General features: G+C 53.0%; 1 protein-coding gene across 3 annotated transcripts in view; it reads left to right on the top strand.

The window, feature by feature from the left end:
- ARAP3 (ArfGAP with RhoGAP domain, ankyrin repeat and PH domain 3) overlaps positions 1-17,989 on the top strand; it is a 63,744-nt gene that overhangs the window by 4,667 nt on the left and 41,088 nt on the right. For 2 of the 3 annotated variants that reach the window (XM_074960813.1, XM_074960812.1), the window contains exons 3-7: positions 2,152-2,201; positions 3,069-3,142; positions 3,470-3,546; positions 13,719-13,988; positions 14,512-14,581. In XM_074960813.1, the coding sequence (XP_074816914.1) occupies positions 2,152-2,201; positions 3,069-3,142; positions 3,470-3,546; positions 13,719-13,988; positions 14,512-14,581 (541 nt within the window). Of the gene's footprint in view, positions 1-2,151; positions 2,202-3,068; positions 3,143-3,469; positions 3,547-13,718; positions 13,989-14,511; positions 14,582-17,989 lie in introns of those variants that run through there. The other variant, XM_074960814.1, reaches the window with a different exon arrangement.

Genomic DNA, 17,989 nt, shown 5'->3' with positions numbered 1-17,989 from the left:
TGTCACAGTGCAGGGGCCAGGCTGGGGAGGGCTCAGGGCCCAGTGACTGGGTCACAGTGCAAGGGGCCGGACCAGGTTGGGGAGGGCTCAGGGTCCCATGGTCAGGTCACAGCACAGGGGGCGGGCTAGGGAGGGCTCAGGGCCCTAGCTGGGTCACAGTGCAGGGGACCGGGCCAGGTTGGGGAGGGCTCAGGGTCCCATGGTCAGGTCATAGTGCAGGGGCTGTGGCGGGATGGGGAGGGCTGGGTCATCTCTAGGGCCCTACCAAATTCATGGCCATGAAAAACACATCACAGCCCATAAAATTTGGTCTCCCCCCATGAAATCTGGTCTTGTGTGTGCTTTTACCCTATACTATTCTGATTTCGGGGGGAGACTAGCATTTCTCAAATTGGGGGTCCTGATCCAAAAGGGGGTTACGGGGGGGGGTCACAAGGTTATTTTACAGGGGTTGCAGTATTGCCACCCTTACTTCTGCACTGCTACCTTCAGAGCTGGTCTGCTGGAAAGTGGCGGCTGCTGACTGAGGGCCACGTCTGCAGGCAGCAGCGCAGAAGTAAGGGTGGCAATACCATACCGTGCCATCCTTACTTCAGCGCTGCTGCTGGCGGCGGTGCTGCCTTCAAAGCTGGGCTCCCTGCCAGCAGCCACCGCTCTCCAGCTGCCCAGCTCTGGAGGCAGCACCGCCGCCAGCCGCAGCGCAGAATTTGAGGGTAGCAGTACCACAACCCTCACTGCCTAAAATAACCTTGCAACACCCCCACAACTCCTTTTTGGGTCAGGAGCCCTACAATTACAACACTGTGAAATTTCAGATTTAAATAGTTGAAATCAACAATTTAAAAAATCCTATGACTGTGAATTTGACCAAAATGGACCGTGAATTTGGTAGGGCTCTAGTCATCTCCCTCAGTCCTTGCTCCGTGCCCGGTCCCCTCCTCACTCACCTGGGGACACAGACTCTGCCTCCCGGGTGCGTTCCCCTGCCCGCGCTAGCTGAGATGGAGCTTGCTTCCTGGGAATAGCAGTGTAGCTGTGGTGGAATAGTGGGCCAGCTGTCTGGGTCCAGTACTGCCCAGCACCCTGCATGCATACTCTGGTGGCTCACCCATGCTGCTGCCCGTGATGCCATGGCCACACTGCAATTGTCTAGCTAGATCACAGCTAGTTGGGGAATGCCTTCACCTACAGTCCCGATGCAGCACGCACGTGCCCTCCTGGCAGCTGGCACATTGCCTGGGGCCTAGGGGGAGCCCAGAGCTCGTCTGCAGGGAGCCTGCCTGTGCCTTACTGTGCCGTGGAGAGTGGGCAGTGCTGGGCTGGGTAGAGTGGGGTGAGGTGGGGCAGGCAGCACCAGGCTGCTGCATCAGAAGGCCTGGCTGATGATTTAGAGCTGGTGGCCAACAGCTGGGTGGCTGGGGCAGGCCCACCGGGGGAGGGAATCTGAAGCATCAGTGCCAGGCCTCGGGTGTGGGCAGCAGTAATGGCCTGATCCCACTGGAGAGCTAGGAAAGTAAAGCTGGGGGCGGGGTGCGGGAGGGGGCTGTCTGGACAGGCCGAGGCCCTGCCCTCCAGACAACCCTCGTTGCAGTCTAGGATTGATGGGAAATCTGGGCGAAAGAAGCCTTCAAACCCAAGCCCCCATCACAGGCTTCCCCGTGGCTGCGCCGGGGAGGGGAGCAGCTCCCCGCCAGTCTCAGGTTCCCCCATGGCGGCACTGGGGAGGGAAGCACTCCTTCCAGTTGCAGGCTCCCCCGTGGTGGCACTGAGGAGGGGAGCAGCCCTGCTCCCATGGCAGGAACCAGGAAGCCCCTCCACCGCCAGCCTGGCCTGTGCAATCAGAGGCTGGGGGAAGACAGCGGGTGCAAGCGCCAGCCCTTCTCCCAAGGGCCCTGCCGGCTGTGAGGTTGGAGCCCTCCCCTCACCCTGGGAGATTTCCCTGTAGACACTGAGCAGCACTCTGCACCAGGCTCCACAGCTCCCTCCCCCCAGCCCAGTACTGGGCCTTCCTCTGGCCCACGCTGCCTTGCTGCTCCCTGTCTGGGCAGCGCATCCCGGGCAGGGTTGCCCCAAGCGCAGACCCCACTCTAGAGGGTGCCAGGTGGTAACCCTGCTGCCCGAGGCTCTGACGTGTTTCCTCTGCTCTCCTAGCTCTCCCAGATGGCCCAGCCTGGACCTGCCCCCCATCCCACAGAGGCCAGGTGAGAGATGGGGGCTGTGGCGCTCTACGTGCACAGCCTGTCCCCCTGAAGGCCCCCGTGTCGCCTCCTCCCGGGGATGGGGGTGGTGCAGGGGCATGAATAGAGTTGGGGGGTTGGTCCTTTTGGGGGCATTAGTAGAGTAGGAGGGGATTGAGGCCCATACAGGAATGGTGGGGTGTGGCATTGATGGAGTGGGCAATAGGGGAATGGGGTAGGGAGGGGTTGGGAGCTCACATGGGGGCTGGGGCACTGCTAGGGCCGGGTGGGCGTTGAGGCCCATGGGGGGGCATGGCTAGAATGCGGGGAGTTGAGGCCCATAGGGGTTTGGCGGTGGGGCATTGCTAGAATGGGGGTTTGGTGCCCATACATGGATGGGGGTGAGGGCACTCCTAGAGCAAGGGGAAGTTGCGGGGGGTCTATGTCTTTCTATGGCTTTGGAAGCTGCCAGTCCCCCCCAGAACCCACCCAGTGGTATCTGCTTCCATGGCGGCCTCTGTCCGGTCCGGAGGGTGACTCCTGGGTTCTCTGTCTAGCAAGGGGCTTGTCCCCAGACACATGCCTGGACCGCCCCACTGGGAAGCGCTGAGGGTAGGCGGTGCTGCCACCAGTGCTGGGCTGTTCTCCTGTGAGAGCTGCTGGCGTCAGGGACATCCTGAGGGGTGAACGGCGTGCCCTGTGTCCCACGCCAGGCCCCCCTGCCTCCCACAGCAGTGCCCAAGTGCTGAGGGATAGAGTCACAAGGGGGGTTTCTCCTGCTCTTGCGGGGCCCCCACCCCATCCCCATCCCCTCTGGGCCCCCAGCCCCTCAGCTCCAGCAGAGCTCTGACTGGCAGCTCACTGCCTTTCCTGCTGTGTCTGTGCCCGCAGAGCCTGCCGAGGAGCCCATCAGTCCCTACTGTGAGGCCGTGTTTGGACGTGGGCTCCCTGCCTGGGAGCAGAAGGTGAGGGCCACCAAGGGTGCAGGCTGGAGGGCTGGGATGTTTGGGCCCAGCGCCTGCCTCGAGTTTGGATGAAATAGGAGTGAGGCCACACTCCGGCTTCCGCTCCCTCTGGCTGCACCTCGCAGCAGTGTGTGCTGGACCACGGGCCTCAGCTGCTCAGCAGAGTGCAGGCCCTGGCAGAGCCAGGCGATGGAGTGGTGGTAGGCCCTGGCTCCTGGGCACTGGCTGATGCAGGGGAAGGCAGTCCAAGGAGGCCTGAGGTTGAGGGGCGGGTGGCCTGGGCAGACAGAGCCATGGAGCAGAGCTGTCACCAGGGTCTTCTTTCAGAGCACAGGGACCCCCGTTGTGCCAGGCTGTGAAGCGGTGCCAGAGCACTTCCCAGAGCTGGAGAGACAGAGGCCCAGGTAAGCACCTCTGTCCATAGCCCCTGGCCCCAAACCTGCTCCATGGAGCCTCTATGCTCTCAAGGGGCAGGAGAAGCAGGTTGGATGGTAATTTCCAGGCTTTGGGGAGAGGTGTCTGCTGCTGGGGCAATAGAGGGCAAGGAAAGCCAGGGTCAGTCTGGTTTGACTGAGGGAGTTGCTCCTTCCGTGTGTGGGGAGAACCTGGCTGCCAGCCCATGGAGGAGCAGGTGGGGATGCCAGGGTGGGCGAGGCTGGAACTGGTGTTTGTTGTATGTCCCTTGCAGCTGGATGTGCTCCTTCTCTCACCATTAGCTGGGGTGAGACAGTCGTGCCATGCCATGGACCAGCAGCCTCTGGTATGTACAAGGCAGAGCAGTGCTCCTGGCAAGGCATGGCACTGCAGCTCAGAGGTTAGCGGCACCACATGCTCACAGAGGATTCTGCAGGGAAGCTGTTCCCTGGCTAGCCAGATGCTCCAGGGGTTGGTTGGGTGTCACACGCATTTTTCCTCTCACCCATTGTTAGTGTCCTCAGCGCGCTCCTCCTGAGCTTCATGCTGGCTTGCAGGTGGCCTGTGCCAGGGTGATGGTAGCCGCAGGGGGCTGGGGCCGAATGCAGAGGCAGAGGGATCGATCGGGACCCCAGAGTAGGGTTGAAGTTTGCACTTGAAGTCCTGATTCAGGCTCTTATGTATAAAATGCAGAGGATCTAGTTTTCTCAAAATGACATCACTCACTCTCTGAGCACAGCATGGGCATGTCACGGATCCACAGGGTTGGGGCTACACCCCCAGCTGTGTAACAGTGTCTAGGAGGAACCCCTCAGTGTACCAGACCCCCAGGGGTCTCACTCTTCCCCCACGATCAGCCACATGGCTTCACTGTCTCCTCAGACTGGACCTCTGGGGCTCCAGCCCCCCTGCTGCACCCCATGAGCTCTGCTCAGCGAGTCCAACTGAGACGACCCCAATGGAGACCAGTCCTCTCTGCAGAGATCAATGCACCTCGCCCAGCATTGGCAGTGGCACTCACCCAGCGCTGTCGACACAGTCGGGTTTTCTTGTTAACTGGCACACAGCACAGAAAGGCCTTAGGGTAGTACAGAGAACTGAAGGTTAACGCATAGTCCATTCTGGTCAGCCTAGAGCCCAGCCAAGCTGTAGGGAACCCCTTGGTTCAAGCTTGGTCTGTCCCTTTGACTGATCTCCTTCCTCAGATACCAGTTGAGAGCCCTGACTCCTTACAGCAGCCAGCTCTTATTCCCCATCTCTCCAGTCTTTTGATCCCAACTTGAGGGATTGTTGTGCATGTTACCTAAGGGAGGCATGGAAATCCATCTCCCCTCTGGGTTGTTGGTTACTAGGTGCCAATGTCCTAGTGACTGGATTTGCCACTGCCTTCTCAGATGCTCCCTTCATATGGAGACTAAAGCCCAGACAGTAGGTGACACCCACACCTGCATGTGTCAGCCTGCCCTGAGAGCAAACAGTCCCCTTCCACTCATTTGGTAACAGTGCAGTACATAGGGGAAACTGAGGCACAAAAAGGACTCATAAAAATATGCCCACTTGGTCACAGCACGTAAATCTGTTAATTAGTTTAGGAATAACAGTAACTCTGCAAACTACCATGTAGTAACTGCCCTGTGACACCATGCAAAATCCGCAATTACGATTAAAACATTTCAATCTTTGGGACCCAGATCAGATTAAAATGATTCTCACAGACATTAGATTTTTTTTCATTTTTCTCCTTCATGGGTATCACTGTTGCTTGCTACCAGCTCTTATTTCCCCTCAGCTCTTCTGTTGGAGAATCACACCTTCATTTGTTAACGAGATCGAGGCAATGCTGCTTTCTGTAGAATTTACTTAGCCAACCGTATCTTCCCATTCAGAAATCCACTTCTCTCCCTCGGCCCATCAGAAAGTCTCAGGAGTTTAAATTAGCCCCTCCCACACCAGGTAAATCCCAACAGAATTTAAAGGTTCACTATCCAATACTTATTTTTAAATTGACTTTCCTTTACTTCTGGTAGCCCCTTAGCATGGCAAAAGAAAATGGCTTTTCCCATTGATTCATTTAGCAAACACTAGGTCATTGTCCTGCCCTGCTAACAGAACCTGGAAAAATCAGTCCCTGGAAAAACCATGGAGCAGGTCCTCAAGGAATCGATTCTGAAGCACTTAGAGGAGAGGAAAGTGATCAGGAACAGTCAGCATGGATTCACCAAGGGCAAGTCATGCCTGACTAATCTAATTGCCTTCTCTGACGAGGTAACTGGCTCTGTGGATGAGGGGAAAGCAGTGGACGTGTTGTTCCTTGACTTTAGCAAAGCTTTTGACACGGTCTCCCACAGTATTCTAGCCAGCAAGTTAAAGAAGTATGGGCTGGATGAATGGACTATAAGGTGGATAGAAAGCTGGCTAGATTGTCAGGCTCAGCGGGTAGTGATCAATGGCTCGATGTCTAGTTGGCAGCCGGTATCAAGTAGAGTGCCCCAAGGGTCGGTCCTTGGGCTGGTTTTGTTCAATATCTTCATTAATGATCTGGAGGATGGCGTGGATTGCACCCTCAGCAAGTTTGCAGATGACACTAAACTGGGAGGAGAGGTAGATATGCTGGAGGGTAGGGATAGGATACAGAGGGCTCTAGACAAATTAGAGGACTGGGCCAAAAGAAATCTGATGAGCTTCAACTAGGACAAGTGCAGAGTCCTGCACTTAGGACGGAAGAATCCCATGCACCGCTACAGACTAGGGACCCAATGGCTAGGCAGCAGTTCTGCAGAAAAGGACATAGGGGTTACAGTGGACGAGAAGCTGGATATGAGTCAACAGTGTGCCCTTGTTGCCAAAAAGGCCAATGGCATTTTGGGCTGTATAAGTAGGGGCATTGCCAGCAGATCGAGGGACGTGATCGTTCCCCTCTATTCGACATTGGTGAGGCCTCATCTGGAGTCGTGTGTCCAGTTTTGGGCCCCCACGCTACAAGAAGGATGTGAAAAAATTGGAAAATGTCCAGCAGAGGGCAACAAAAATGATTAGGGGACTGGAACACATGTCTTACGAGGAGAGGCTGAGGGAACTGGGATTGTTTAGTCTGCGGAAGAGAAGAATGAGGGGGGATTTGATAGCTGCTTTCAACTACCTGAAAGGGGGTTCCAAAGAGGATGGATCTAGACTGTTCTCAGTGGTAGCAGATGACAGAATGAGGAGTAATGGTCTCAAGTTGCAGTGGGGGAGGTTTAGGTTGGATATTAGGACACACTATTTCACTAGGAGGGTGGTGAAGCACTGGAATGGGTTACCTAGGGAGGTGGTAGAATCTCCTTCCTTAGAGGTTTTTAAGGTCAGGCTTGACAAAGCCCTGGCTGGGATGATTTAGTTGGGGATTGGCCCTGCTTTGAGCAGGGGGTTGGACTAGATGACCTCCTGAGGTCCCTTCCAATCCTGATATTCTATGATTCTATGAAGCTAAGTCACTGCTTTTTACCTAAATCTCTGCAGTGGTACACCCAAGACCCAGACACCTGGAAAGTGGTGAATGTTCATTTCCGGCTTAAAACTTTGTGGCCCAGGCCAGCCCAAGATCTGTGCTGCACTTTGGCTTCTTTTACATCCTCTTCGTGCTGGTCTCTGCACAGGGGTGAATTTCTCCCTCTCTGTGCTAGTGCTGTGAGGGAAGCCCCCGTGAATAGGTTCAGTATTTGGAGCAGAGTTATTTCGATACTCCTTGATGTTGAGTGGCATAGGGAGACTCGGTGTCTAGTATTGACTCTGTCCGTGTCCTTGAAGCTGGGTGATTATATTTTAAAATATATAGAGAGGAATGTGCTAGGTACATGTGGGATCAAAGAACCTTGGTGACATAAACAATAATCAGAAGAGCAAAGATGAGATGATTTGTCATGGCCTCCAATCATCAGAGCGGTCTTGTCTTATGTTCTTTACATGGAGGAGATGACTATGTACACGGCCACAAATATGTGTGTGGTAATGAACCAGCTAGTACTGGATGGTGTCAAAGGCTGCATGTCATCAGCTCCCTATAGCCAGCCATTAACCAATGAAGGCTCTCCTACAGCTCAAGAATTAGGGGCCTGTGCCTTTGGAACAGAAGGATCTAAGTTGCAGATCTGCTGCCCTCATTTAGTGCCAGGTACACACAGTGTGTAATAGTGAGAACCCCTGAGTCCTAGGGAGTTACTACTGCATGAGCATGGTTTAGCTGATCAATGGGTACCAGGGTCTCATAAGCAGATTAACAGGTTTCAGAGTAGCAGCCGTGTTAGTCTGTATCCGCAAAAAGAAAAGGAGTACTTGTGGCACCTTAGAGACTAACCAATTTATTTGAGCATAAGCTTTTGTGAGCTACAGCTCACTTCATCGGATGCATGCTTGTGCTCAAATAAATTTGTTAGTCTATTAGCAGAGTAGCATTTTCATTTCCCCTGAAGGCAACTTGCTCGTGTGCTGGCTGGAATAGAATTTTTGCAGCTAAGAAGTGCTTTAAACGCTTCAGAAAAGGCTAGGAAGACTCACTCCCTTAGAAGTGAAAATGTAGGATGGCTCCCAAGAGCCGTGGATGAGGGAGCTGGGCTCTGTCAGATGGCTGAAGTTTACTTTGAGAGAGTCATTGCACAGCTATCCCGGAGACTCTGAACCACATCTAAGAATGGCCATGCTGGGTCAGACCAAAGGTCCGTGTAGCCCAGTGTCCTGTCTTCTGACAGTGGCCAATGCCAGGTACCCCAGAGGGAATGAACAGAACAGGCAATCAGCGAGTGATCCATCCCCTGCCTCCCACTCCCAGCTTCTGGCAATCAGAGGCTTAGGGACATCCATAGCATGGGGTTATGTCCCTGACCATCTTGGCTAATAGCCATTGATGGACCTGTCCTCCATGAACTTATCTAATTCTTTTTTGAACCCCGTTATAGTTTTGGCCTTCACAACATCCCCTGGCAATGAGTTCCACAGGCTGACTGTACATTCTACTCTGCCCAGCTTGTACCTGGCATTGGTCAGAATGAGGTTAGAGCTTCCAGACTGATGTAACTCAAGTCTAGTTGCCTATGGCCCCTGTGGGCCACTCAGGCACTCGGAATCACAGGGGCTTTGGGACTCCCCAAGACATGCTTCCTGCCTGAGGGTTCAGTGGTGGGGGTGACCCAGGAGCCACAAGTGAAAGTCTACAGCCCCAACGATTCCTCTGAACTGGAGTAACTTTTAGGGGCAGAGCTGCCAGCGCCCAGGCTGCTTTATGTCACCAGGACAGTGTTCAACATTCTGTGGTTACCTAGTGCAACATCGTCTGTGCTTTGTAATAAGAGTCCCATGGAGCTTGTGTGTCTGGGGAAAAGCTTCCTGACAGTCAGCCTAGGTTTTCCCTTAATTTATTATTTAGACATAAAAACTCACTGAAGCCAGTTAATGCTGCTAAGGAACAGTAATGCAAAATTCAAACCTTCTCACAAACCCAAAGAAATGCAACATAAAGGCATGCATATGGACACACATACACAAATACCCTGCCTTCTCACACAAACGCACCACAGACATTTACAACACTCCTCTAGCAAATCAACCCTACTCAGCTACATCCAGACAACCTCTGCTCAGCCCTTTTGGAGTCCAGTGTTCCTGTGATGTATATTGTTAACTGATTACCACAGTTGTGCAGTACCAACTGTGCATGAGGCGCTTTACAGACAAATAAGGCAGCAGGAGAGCTTACAGTCTAATTGATAACACTCTAGAGAGCTATGGGACAGGATGGCACATGAAGCTGGGTGATAGACTGGTCAGATTTACAAATTTATTTGAGCATAAGCTTTCGTGAGCTACAGCTCACTTCATCGGATGCTTGTGCTCAAATAAATTTGTTAGTCTCTAAGGTGCCACAAGTACTCCTTTTCTTTTTGAGAATACAGACTAACACGGCTGCTACTCTGAAAACTGGTCAGATTTAGCAGATGATCTACCCCCCCCACACACACACACTTTACTTGAGGTGGATGGAGGGTGTCATGTTCTTCTCTACCAGATCTGGAGTGGCTACAGAGCTTACTTGTACACACCAGCTGGGTTCATCATAAGATCCTGTAATGCTTTCCCAGATCTGACTAAGGTTAGTTTAAATACACTATTTTACATACTGCCACCTACAGGCTGAACGTATAATACAGTTTAGCATTCCGTCACATCTCCCACTTTAAGTCCTATATTCCACCATTTACAATATTTATGCTGTCTTTGAAGTTCAGTAAGGATTTGTCTGTTAAGTGTCTCTGAATTGTGCTGGTTTTCTAATTACAATACCCGAACATGTAACAACTTGGTCAGCTGGCTGTCCATTAGTTGCAACGACTAGCTATGGTCAGTTTGGAATCCTTGACCCGCCTTCTTGTTCTGTGTTTATCATTTGTAGTGTTTTCTCTGTTGATTGTTCTTTCTGAAGAACAAATTGTAGATGTCAATGGTTTCTGTTGAATTCTCCACTGTTGGTCTCGGGAACGGGGAACCGCAGCCAATGGGAGCTTTGGGGGAGGTACCCCAGGGGTCGCAGGGACGTAGTGCCAGAGCAGCACAGGGCCGGGGCCAGGGCAGGCAGGCAGGCAGGGAGCCGCTCCAGGTAAGCTGTGCCGGGCCGGAGCCACACCCCGAATGCACCCTGCACCCCAACTCCCTGCCCTGAGCCCCCTGCCTGCACCCCAACCCCCTGCTGCACCCCGCACCCCTCCTGCATGCCAACCCCCTGCCCTTAGCCCCCTTGTACCTCCTGCACCCCAACTCCCTGCCCTGAGCCCCCTGCCTGCACCCTGGCCACACCCCGCACCCCCCCTGCCCTGAGCCCCCTCCCACACTCCGCACCCCTCGCTGCATCACTGCCCTGAGCCCCCTCCTGCACTATGCACCCCCTCCTGCACCACAACCCCCTTCCCTGAGCCCCCTCATACACCCTGCATGCCTCCTCTGCCCCAACCCCTTGCCCTGAGCCCCTTCCTGCACAGTGCATCCCCTCCCACATCCCACACTCCCTCCTGCACCCCAACCCCCTGCCTGAGCCCTACATTCATGGCCCTGCAAGCAATTTCCCCACCCAGATGTGGCCCTCGGGCCAAAATGTTTGCCCACCCCTGAATTAGACAGATAAGTCTAATATAGAGAGGGGTTATTGAAAACCTGGTACACCATATGTGAGGTTTGCCAGTCCCAAAGGATTTATCCCCAGGTCAGTTTGAGTCACAGATCTTACCCAATAATCCCGCTGATGCCAATCCTTTAGTAACTAAAAACTACAGGTTTAATATTAAAAAGGGAATACAAAGAGGAGAGTTACAATGGTTAAAAGCTCGATATATATACAGATATGTGTAAAGTCTGTAGGCCAATTTCACAGCAAAGATGCAAAAAGAAAAAGAGTACTTGTGGCACCTTAGAGACTAACCAATTTATTTGAGCATAAGCTTTCGTGAGCTATAGCTCACGAAAGCTTATGCTCAAATAAATTGGTTAGTCTCTAAGGTGCCACAAGTACTCCTTTTCTTTTTGCAAATACAGACTAACACGGCTGTTACTCTGAAAACAGCAGAGATGGTGAGGTGAGGCTGCTGATTTGTAAAAATCTTTCTGGAATCAATTTAAGAGGTACAGTCCAATAGGCAGTCCAAGTGTAGAGTCTGTTCAAGTCTTTCCAAGTATTTTCCAGGTTATTCCAAATAATTATTTGGAAGATCTCCGTCTTACGACTTATATTTTTCCTGTTCAAAGTTTAAGCAGACTAGAGATAGCAGGATAAGGCCTGGGATGTTCCTTTAAAGCCCTCTAGCAAGCTGACAAGCCTCTTGTCACAGCAGGACCTGCCCCTGAGGAAGAATAGGCAGTGCAGATTGTCTGTGGAGCGTTGCTTTGAAGCTAATCTTCTATTTCCTCTGCAGACACAGGTAAACTAGTTGCATTCATTGACATCCGGCAATTAGCTGATATTTCATTATAGCATAGTGAGTTGAAGACAGCATAAATAATATTATTAATTTCCTACAGTATCTTACATCTTTGATCTTATGGTTAACTAAACCAGCCTCATACATAATATAAGGCAATTAAGACATGAAAACGAATTTGCATCTACAAGCTAATCTGGTTACATGGTTAAACTTCTAACAAGATATAAGTAAACACAGACGAATAGACTTAGCATCTGCCCTTTGGTTCACTAACAATACAGGCAAACATGTTAAAGATTCTAGTCTACTTGACGTGGCTTTGCTAACCATCTACAAGGAATGACCCTGTTTACCATTGCAATACCCTTTTGATATGCCCTTAAGGATTGCTTATAGGTCCCCTAGCTTGCTGATTGTTAATCCTTCATTGGCTCAGCTTTACACAGGTTTTGCAAGTTTGTCAAGTTTCTCTAGGTTTTGCTTTTTCATCATTTCAGACTGTTTTGGTATCTGTATAGCGGTGGCTAGAGTTAAATCTCTCTTCACTTGTAGCTGCTCTGAAAGTTTTATATCTCTTAACCCAAGACCAGCCTCTCTCTGATACACCTCTACCCCGATATAACGCTGTCCTCGGGAGCCAAAAAATCTTACCGCGTTATAGGTGAAACCGCGTTATATCGAACTTGCTTTGATCCACTGGACGGCAAAGCCCTGCCCCCCCCCCCCCCCCCCGGAGTGCTGCTTTACCACATTATATCCGAATTCGTGTTATATCTGGTCGTGTTATATTGGGGTAGAGGTGTATTTTCATGGTTTGCATTCCCAAAATCACAGTTTTCAGCCAATTTATTCAGAGTTCTTATAAAACATTCAACATTTCCCCCTGGTTCTTGAATTCTCTGGTGAATACATGCTCTTTCATAAGTTGTATTTCTCTGCAATCTAAAGTATGCATCAAACATAGCCAGAACCCTTTCACAGTCTTCTTTGTGACTGTCTTCAGTAAAGTCAGAGGACTGAAAGATTCATTCTGCTTGCCTCCCCATAGCATAAATTAAAGAAGATACCTGTATATCTCCAGTTTCTCTGTGCAGCTTGGGAGCAATGTGAAATCTTGCAAAATATTGTTTCTGGTCTGTCCAGTCTGAAGGTTTGTTAAAGCTGAAGTTCTCTGGGGCATGTTGATGAGATCCTGCAACCTTTGTTGCTGTTCCTTTTGTCTGCAACCTTTGTTGCTGTTTGCCTTCTGTTTCTGTTCTTAGTTTACTCCTGACACCATGTCATGTTCTTCTGTACCACATACGGACTGGCTGCAGTTTAGCATTCCATTACAGAAAGTTTACAGGCCTTCTAGAAGAAATGGAGGGAGCTGAAGTAAGAGGATTAAAAATGACAGACCAAGATAGGAGGGGTGCCCCACGGAGGCGGGGCAGGTGCCAAAGCTAGAGAAAGGAAAACAGGTGGGGAAACAAACAGAGACAAGGTCAGAGTAGGCAACAGCAGCAACATCTCTTGGCCCTAGTTGTTACCCTGTGTGCCATGCTACAGTCCTCTCTCCCACACAGTCGGTGTTGGGGTTTGTGGGGCGGGAGGGGGTTGATGCCGGGGTTTGAGGGAGAGAAGGGTGGGTTGATGCCAGGGTTTGAGGGAGAGAAGGAGGGGTTGATGCCAGAGTTTGAGGAGTGGAAGGAGGGTCGGTGCCGGGGTTTGTGGGGCGGGAGGGGAGCAGTCGGTGCTAGGGTTTGAGGGGTGGGAGTGGGGGGTCAGTGACGGGGTTTGTGGGGCAGAGGCAGGTCGGTGCTGGGGTTTGAGGGGAAGAAGGGGGGTTGGACCCCACTAGTAGCCCAAGGATGCCCCTCAGAGGCTCTGCTGCTTTCTGTGAGCAAACCCAGAGCATGTGTTTAGGGGGTGCTCTGCGCCCATGCTGGGCTCCCACATTACAATTTGTCATTTAAGGTTTGTGGGGGCCAGCTGGGGTCTGTGGGGCACTCTGTGTGACAGTGACACGCAGCACCACGTCTCCACTCCTGGACCCCACAGGTGCAGCCTAAACATCTCATCTGGTGCCCTGTGGAGCATGCGCCGGGGCTGAGCTCTGGCTCTGTGGGGAGAAGTGGGGCAGGGCTAGGTCTGAGGCCGTGTCTGTGCTGCCTGGGGGCTGCTGGACCCCAGCTGTCCCTCGTCCAGAAAGCAGCAGTAGGCAGGCTGTGTCCCACCCACAGGACCAGCAGCGAGTGCAGCAGTGAGGGAACGGCAGAGGAGCAGGAGAGCCGGGCCCAACGGATCAACTGGATCCTCCAGAACAACACGAAGGACTATGCCGTGGTGGAGGCTCCTCAGGCCGAGGGCTCCCAGTTCAGTCTTCCGTCTCACCTCTACCCAGACGAGGTCCTGGATGACTTGACTATCTCCCCATATGCCAGCTACACCTTGCTGTCCGAGCGCCCACCCACTGTGCTCAGTGGCTGGCTGGACAAGCTCTCCCCGCAGGGGTAAGTGCCCAGCCCCAAGGAGGGTTTGTGAGTGCCCGTCAGGGGACTTCAGTGAGTGATGAGCAGGTCCCCACCCTGTGCCTGGTAAGGCCATGTGCAGTTCTGGTTGGAGATGGGATTGGGATCCACACTGGCTTTGCCCAGGCTCCACTCCTGGCGTCACTCTCTGCCCACAGGAGGCTGGTTTGCTCCATGGCGGGTGTTGGTGCGTCTTGGCAAGTGAATACGCTGGGTGCTGCCATGCTGGGTGAGGCTGCCAGCTGCAAGTAGGCCTGCAACTGCTGGGAGCCTTGCTATATACGACATGCCTGCCTAGACCTGCTGGGCCAGTCGGGTCGCTGGGATGGTGCAGCACGACTGCTGGGACGGGGAGTCCAACCCAGGGAGCCCTGCTCTCACCTCCTGCAGGGGTGCCCTCCCCTTGTTTCTGCAGTGGGCTCTAGCTAGTCTGAGGGTGTCTCTGGGGCCAGGGCTCTGCCAGGGTCTGACCCCAGCAGCCTCCCCTCCTCTGCCCTCCCACCAGGAATTACGTTTTCCAGAGGCGCTTCATCAGATTCGATGGGAAAAACCTCATGTACTTCCACAGCGAGAAGGTGAGTCTGTATGGACCGCAGCTCAGCTGCACAGTGAGCAGTCTGCTACCAGGGCCCGGTCAGGGGATGGGCTGGGCTGGCAGGACAGGGAGAGGGGTGGGGCTGGGGTAGGCAGGGTTAGGAGAAGGGGAGAGGGGCGGGGTTAGGGGCAGTGCTTAATTTGTGCGGGAGCTGAGCCCCAGCACCTCTAGATTTGGCATTTAATAGCCCTGACACCTCCATACCATGCCACTCTTAATTCTGTCCTGAGCTGGGTGCCCAGTCAGCAGCCGCCACTCTCTGGCCTCACAGCCAGTGCTTAATTTGTGCAGGGTCTGAGCCCCAGCACCTCTTTCATTATAAATTAAGCCCTGGTTAGGGGATGGGGTGGATTTAGGTGATGAGGTTGATGGGGGAGAGGAAAGAGTTAGAGGATGGGGTGGGATTAGGGTATGAGGTTGAAGGAGAGGGGGAAGGGTGGGGGATGGGGATGAGTTTGATGAGGACAGGGAAGGGCTGGGGTTGCGGGATGGGCTGGGATTAGGGGATGAGGTTAATGGGGGAAGGGGCAGGGTTAGGGGTCAGGATTAGGGGATAAAATTGATGGGGGAGGGGAAGGGCTGGGGTGGGGATAGGGATGAGGTTAATGGGGGAGGGGGAAGGGGTGGGAGTGGGGTCCCAGTCCCAGTTCATTTAACAGGAGCAGGAGCGCCCCTTTGTGCCCTGGGGCATAGCAGTTTCCATTTTCTTTCTGCCCCCGTATTCCCTGCTGCAGTGCCCCATGCCCCTCCCGCTTTGGGCTGTGACCAGGCTGGACTTTGCCAAGGGCAGAGGAGGGGGATGAGGGAAACTGGTTCTGCCCTGTGAGTCCGAGGGGAGGTGGGGCAGGGCAATGGTGTATTTCCCCCTTGGACAGCCCCCTGCCTCCCAGCTCTGGGAGGGGGTCCCCTTGGGAGCCTTCCCAGGACAGCAGGGTGGATTGGCCTGAGCTGGGAGCCTTTGTGTTGCCCTGGGCGCCCGGCAGGGTCTGCGCTCGTGCTCAGGAAGAGGGGAGCTAAGGCTGAAGTAGGGCCCTCCGCACCAGTGACATGCAGCAACCCAGCAGGGTGCCAAGGAGCTGGGCCGGCCTGCTCTCCTGGGCACTCAGGGCTCTCCTGCCCCCAGGCACATTGGAATGGTGCAGCTAGTAGCCAGGAGCTGTGCAACTCCCAGTGCGTACGTGGCCTGATCCTGGGAACAGCCCAGGAGGGGGCCCAAGCGCCTGACCAGGGGGGCATCCTTAGGAGAGGCTGTATATGTGTCCACCCCAGTGCTGTGAATGAGGAATATCCTGGGAGCAGGCACCTGAAGGAACATGCCAGAGCCATGGAGTTGCATGTGCTTGGCTCTGAGATGTGGGTGCATGATGCTGAAGGGCTCCTTGTTCATGGCCTCTCAAGGCACATGCACTGCGTGCGCCAGGGCCCAAGGGCCGAGCTGTTTGCTCACTTTGTCAGTGCCAGGGACTCAGTCTGGGCTCTGAGTCAAGCTGGGCCAAGGCCTGTCCATTCACACCCCCTGCCATCCCAGAGGTGTTGCAGGGCAGCACTTATGCATGTGTAACCCTTCTGCCAGGTGGAGCCAGCTCCAGCCAGGGCCAGGTTCAATATCTAGGGATTCCTTTCCATCAATCCAACACAGAATTGGTTTGAGCCCCCACCCCGTAACCTGGGAAATTTACGTAGCACCCCTGGGCACCTCTGAGCGGCAATACTTCCTCCCCACTCACAAGCACAGTGAGTGTAGAAAAGAAACTTTTAATAAAAGGAGGGAAGTAACTTGGCATTAATTTGGGAAAACACCACAGAGTTCATAAACATAAACAATGAGTAAAAGACCCACCCCAAGTAGGTTGGGCAGTTTCCTTTTCATAGAATCATAGAAGATTAGGGTTGGAAGAGACCTCAGGAGTCATCTAGTGCAACCCCTTGCTCAAAGCAGGACCAACACCAACTAAATCATCCCAGCCAGGGCTTTGTCAAGCCGGGCCTTAAAACCTCTAAGGATGGAGATTCCACCACCTCCCTAGGTAACCCATTCCAGTGCTTCACCACCCTCCTAGTGAAATAGTTTTTCCTAATATCCAACCTAGACATCCCCCACTGCAACTTGAGACCATTGCTTCTTGTTCTGTTATCTGCCACCACTGAGAACAGCCAAACTCCATCCTCTTTGGAACCCCCCTTCAGGTAGTTGAAGGCTGCTATCAAATCCCCCCTCACTCTTCTCTTCTGCAGACTAAACAAGCCCAGTTCCCTCAGCCTCTCTTCGTAAGTCATGTGCCCCAGACACCTGGTCATTTTTGTTGCCCTCCGCTGGACTCCCTCAAATTTGTCCACTTCCTTTCTGTAGTGGGGGGCCCAAAACTGGACGCAATACTCCAGATGTGGCCTCACCAGTGCCGAAGAGAGGGGAATAATCACTTCCCTCGATCTGCTGGCAATGCTTCTTTTTCCCTCAGGGTCTTAAGTCTAGCAACCCAAAAGTCCCCTTCACATGCCCGACCCTTCTCTGCACCCCACTCACAATTGCTGCCTTTGGTCAGTGCAGACCCGGAGTTCAGAGATGCATCTGCAGAGTTCACCTCCTACCCTGGGTGGGCAGTAAGAGGCATCTTACTCGCTCATCACATGTCTCCGCTACCACCCTGCTGGTCTCTCATCACCGGCTGCCTGCTTGCTGCTCCCGCTGCGCAGTCTCTTAGTGATTTTAGCTCTGTGCAGAAATACAGTCCTGCCACAAGTGATTTCAGGTCTGGGCAGAAACACAGTCTCACCACAACTGGTTTCAGCTCTCAGTGAGCCATTTAACACCTCTAGACTTGGCAGTTAATACCTGTGACACCTCCATAGCAGCCCCAGAATTAGACAAACAGACACATTAACAGAGCACATCGGAGAGGACTGGGTTAATCAGCACTCCCAAGCTGACCCCTTATATGTCCTGGACTCAGCAGGCTGGGTCGAGCAGCACCTCCAAGCTGCCACCTCCTATGCCCCCAGTTCAGCACGTCCCTATCCCCACTTTCACGTTACAATTGTTCTGGTAGTGACCCACTTGATGAGCAAACCCCACAGGATTTTTGGGCGCTGCAGGGATCTTTAGCTTAGGTTCGAGGAGCGTTGCTGCAGAGCGAATGAGGAAACCAAAAAACACCCACAAGGGTGGGGGAGGGGGAGAGAGAGAGAAGCAACCAGCTTAATCATGAAAGTTATTTATTTCCAGGTAATAATCATAGGGGAGCCAAACAAACAAAACAGTTATAATATTAAATCTAACTTGCACTTGATTATAAAAGTCAGGTTTAGAAAACTATAACCGATCACAGAAGTCAGGGCCAGAAGGCTATACAGAGAGAGAGAGCGAGCTGGGTTCTCACCACTCTGTGAA

The sequence above is a fragment of the Natator depressus genome, chromosome 8, assembly GCF_965152275.1.
Source record: "Natator depressus isolate rNatDep1 chromosome 8, rNatDep2.hap1, whole genome shotgun sequence".
NCBI lineage: Eukaryota > Metazoa > Chordata > Testudines > Cheloniidae > Natator > Natator depressus.
Note: the sequence above shows the minus strand (reverse complement) of the source record. Positions and strands in the feature narration are given on the sequence as shown.